The sequence below is a fragment of the Asparagus officinalis genome, chromosome 4, assembly GCF_001876935.1.
Source record: "Asparagus officinalis chromosome 4, Aspof.V1, whole genome shotgun sequence".
Classification (NCBI taxonomy): domain Eukaryota; kingdom Viridiplantae; phylum Streptophyta; class Magnoliopsida; order Asparagales; family Asparagaceae; genus Asparagus; species Asparagus officinalis.
In genome coordinates, this window is record NC_033797.1 from 112,019,486 (window position 1) to 112,022,905 (window position 3,420).

At 45.6% G+C, this 3,420-nt stretch overlaps 1 protein-coding gene across 1 annotated transcript; it reads right to left on the reverse strand.

The window, feature by feature from the left end:
* On the reverse strand, positions 1,092 to 1,958 carry LOC109839163. Its single transcript, XM_020407592.1, has 2 exons — positions 1,927 to 1,958; positions 1,092 to 1,545 (listed from the first exon to the last, which is right to left on the reverse strand). Exons 1-2 carry the CDS (start codon positions 1,956 to 1,958, stop codon positions 1,092 to 1,094), a joined length of 486 nt encoding a protein of 161 aa, XP_020263181.1.

Sequence of the window (3,420 nt, forward strand, 5' to 3'; positions counted from 1 at the left end):
CTCCAAAGCTTAAGGGTAAAAATCACAGCTGCCAACTCCAAGTTGTGGGTAGGATAATTCTGCTCGTGCTTCTTTAACTAATGAGAAGCATATGCCACCACATGACCGTACTGCTAAAGAACGCATCCCAATCCTCTACCTGACGCGTCCCAAAACACCTCAAAGTTCCCGCTCTTATCTGGTATCGTCAGGACTGGGGCCAAAATCAGTCAAGACTTCAACTCCTCAAACGCCTGCTCACAAGCATCGGACCAGACAAACTTAATATCCTTCCTCGTAAGTCGTGTCATCGGCTCCGTAATCTTCAAAAAATCTCTGATGAAGCGACTGTAGTAACCAGCTAATTCCAGGAAGCTCTTAATGTCAGACACCGACTTAGGGGTAGGACAATCCTTCACTGCAGATACCTTCTTCGGATCCACTGATATGCTGTCTTCTGACACCACGTGTCCTAGAAACGCAATACGATCTAGCCGAAACTGGCACTTACTATACTTGACGAATAGTCGATGCTCTCTCAAGGTCTTCAACACGTACCACAAATGCTCTGCATGCTCCGCTTCACTCTTAGAGTACACTAAGTTATCATCAATAAAGACTTCCACAAACTTGTCTAGCACATCATAGAATACCAAATTCATCAGGTTCATGAATGTCGCTGGCACATCAGTCACACCAAACGGCATCACTAAGAATTCATAATGCCTATATCTTGTCCGGAACACAGTCTTAGAAACATCAGAATCCTTAACCTTCACCTGATGATACCCACTCTACAAATCCAGCTTAGAAAATACTCTCGATCCTCCCAATTGATCGAAGATGTCATTGATACAGGGAAGTGGATACATATTCTTCACTGTCACTGCATTCACCTCCAGGTAGTCGATGCCCATCCGCTTGGATCCATCCTTCTTTCCCACTAGCAACACAGGTGCTCCCCAGGCCGATACACTAGGTCGAATCAAGCTTCTCTGCAAAAGATCATCTAACTGAGTTCGAAGCTCGGCCAACTCAGCTAGGTGCATGCGATAAGGGGTCTTGGAGATCAGAGCAACTCCAGGCTTCAAATCTATGATAAACTCAATTACTCAATCCGGTGGCAATCCGTAAATATCGTCGGGAAACACATCTTCAAATTCTTGAACTACAACTGGCTTCTCAGATTCCACTTGCATTGCAGCTAACGTCGCCTTCTTCGGTCTAGCTCTGTACTCTATGGGTCCGGCCGATGTACTACCACTGAGTAACTCAAATCTCGGGTGATCCGGTATCTCAAATACTATGCTCCGACGGCGACAATCAATGGTGGCAAAGAATGACCCCAACCAATCCTTCCTAAATACTGCATCAAAGCTTAGCAAATCAATCATTAGAAAGTCTACAAAGAGTTCCCTCCCGCGGATAACCACAGGGCATGATTCATAACCACGGGATGCTACTAAGACACCACTGCCAGTGTTGATATTCCAGCTCGTAGTCAGAGAAGATATAGGAAGAGAGTGGGCACTCACAAATCGACGAGACAAGAAACAATAGGAGGCTCTAGAATCAAAGAGCGATAAAGTAGGACAGAAAAAACAAGAACCTTGCCTATTTAGGAGGATATAACGCAACTAACTTAGTATTCACAACCAATCCTACCGTTATATTATCAAGTAATGTTAAATAAAGAAGTTCATATGCAAATAAAACTAAGAATAAATAATTTTTAGTAGTGATAACTTGATCGTTCGCCTCAGCTTCTACGGCTGACATCATGAACATCTGTCGTTGAGGTTGCTGCTTGTGTGCCTCCTGATATACCTATTGCTGTAGGGGAAGTAGCCCTACTTGAGGATAAGATTTGTGCTGAGGCGGTGCTACCGGGGCTGGTCAAGGTGATGCTGGGAGAGCTACCTGAACTAGGGGTGGGGGCAAACTTGCCTGCTGCCGCTACGGACAGTTCCAACTAACATGATCGGGGGATCCACAGGTGTAGCACAGTTCTAAGGGAATGGCTGATGCTCAGAATGTTGCTGCCTCTGCAGAGTCTGCTGCTGCTGCCTCGAAGGGGGACGCTCGACATTCCGGGCCAGAGCTGCTGGTGTCCTGCTCTGTATCACGTGTGAGTCTTCAGGTTCCTTATGCATGCTCTCAATCTCGCGTGCTGCATCTAGTACCGCATCATGGGTCGCCAAAGCTCTACCTGCCAGAGCCATCCTAATGTACTTGTCCAGACCCTTCTGAAACCGATGCCTCCTAATCGTAGGGTCTGTAACTAAGTGGGGAGCATATCGGCTCAAAGAAGAAAACTCGGCCTCGTATTCATCAACTATTCGTGCTCCTTGCTTAAGCTCAACAAATCTACGTAGGAGTTCATACCGAGCTGACTGAGGAAAATATTTCCTATTGAAGCGCTAGGTGAATGTCTCCCACAGGATAGGCCTCTCCAGATGAGTCTTCTCAGCTGCCCACCATATCCAAGCAGGATCGATGAGCTGAATATCCATAAGGTTCACCCATTCAGCAGGGGCAATGCGGGTCACCGTGAGAATAGTCTCAGTGACCTTCAAGAACTCCTCCGCAGCTAGGGGTCCTTCAGCACTGTAGGCGTATAAAACTGCCTATAGGTCCCTACGAACGGCTCAGTGCTAAGAAAAAATGATGAACATCATAATCTAAGTCACAGGAGCTTGATTAATGTCGACAAACACATGAAGTGGGTTGACGAACTATGTGAAGCAACGGAGTTTCAGAATAATGAGGATACGAACGGATCGTGAGCCCCGTGTCACTTACAAAAGACGAAATACCCTTCGTGTCTCATTTATTCCATAGATGATCTAATCATTGGAGCTTATAGAACTCCTCATCGTCTTTCCAACGCACTTTGAATCGCTTAAATCCGAGTTCGGATGAAAACGTTATGGCGAAAATGGACAAGTGTGCAAAACAAAATGTCTCAGCCCGAGCCGAGACACCCAAAGGTGTCTCAGAACTTGTGGAGCTGTTTTTACCATGATTTCGTTTGAATCTGAAGAAACTCAAAACAGAAAAGTTGTAGATATTTTTGTTAACTTTCCAAACCATCTGGAATCAGGTCATTTGGAGGTCATATGAGGAAGTTATACCTAAAATAGCACCGAGACACCCAGAGGTGTCTCGGACCTGGCTGAGACACCCAAAGGTGTCTCGGAACTTGTGGAGCTGTTTTGACCATGATCCCGTTTGAATCTGAAGAAACTAAAAACAGGAAAGTTGTAGATATTTTTGTCAAATTTCCAACTCATCTAGAATCAGGTCATTTGGAGGTCATATGAGGAAGTTATGCCTAAAATAGCGCCGAGACACCCAGAGGTGTCTCGGACCTGGCCGAGACACCCAAAGGTGTCTCGGAACTTGTGGAGCTGTTTTGACTATGATTCCATTTTAATCTGT

Excerpts from the sequence above, each read along its gene's own strand:
- LOC109839163 (XM_020407592.1), bottom strand. The coding sequence starts at position 1,958 with ATGTTAGTTGGAACTGTCCGTAGCGGCAGCAG. Across the intron at positions 1,546-1,926 it reads ACTGTCCGTAGCGGCAGCAG|AGCCTCCTATTGTTTCTTGT; the intron begins GCAAGTTTGCCC and ends CTTTGATTCTAG.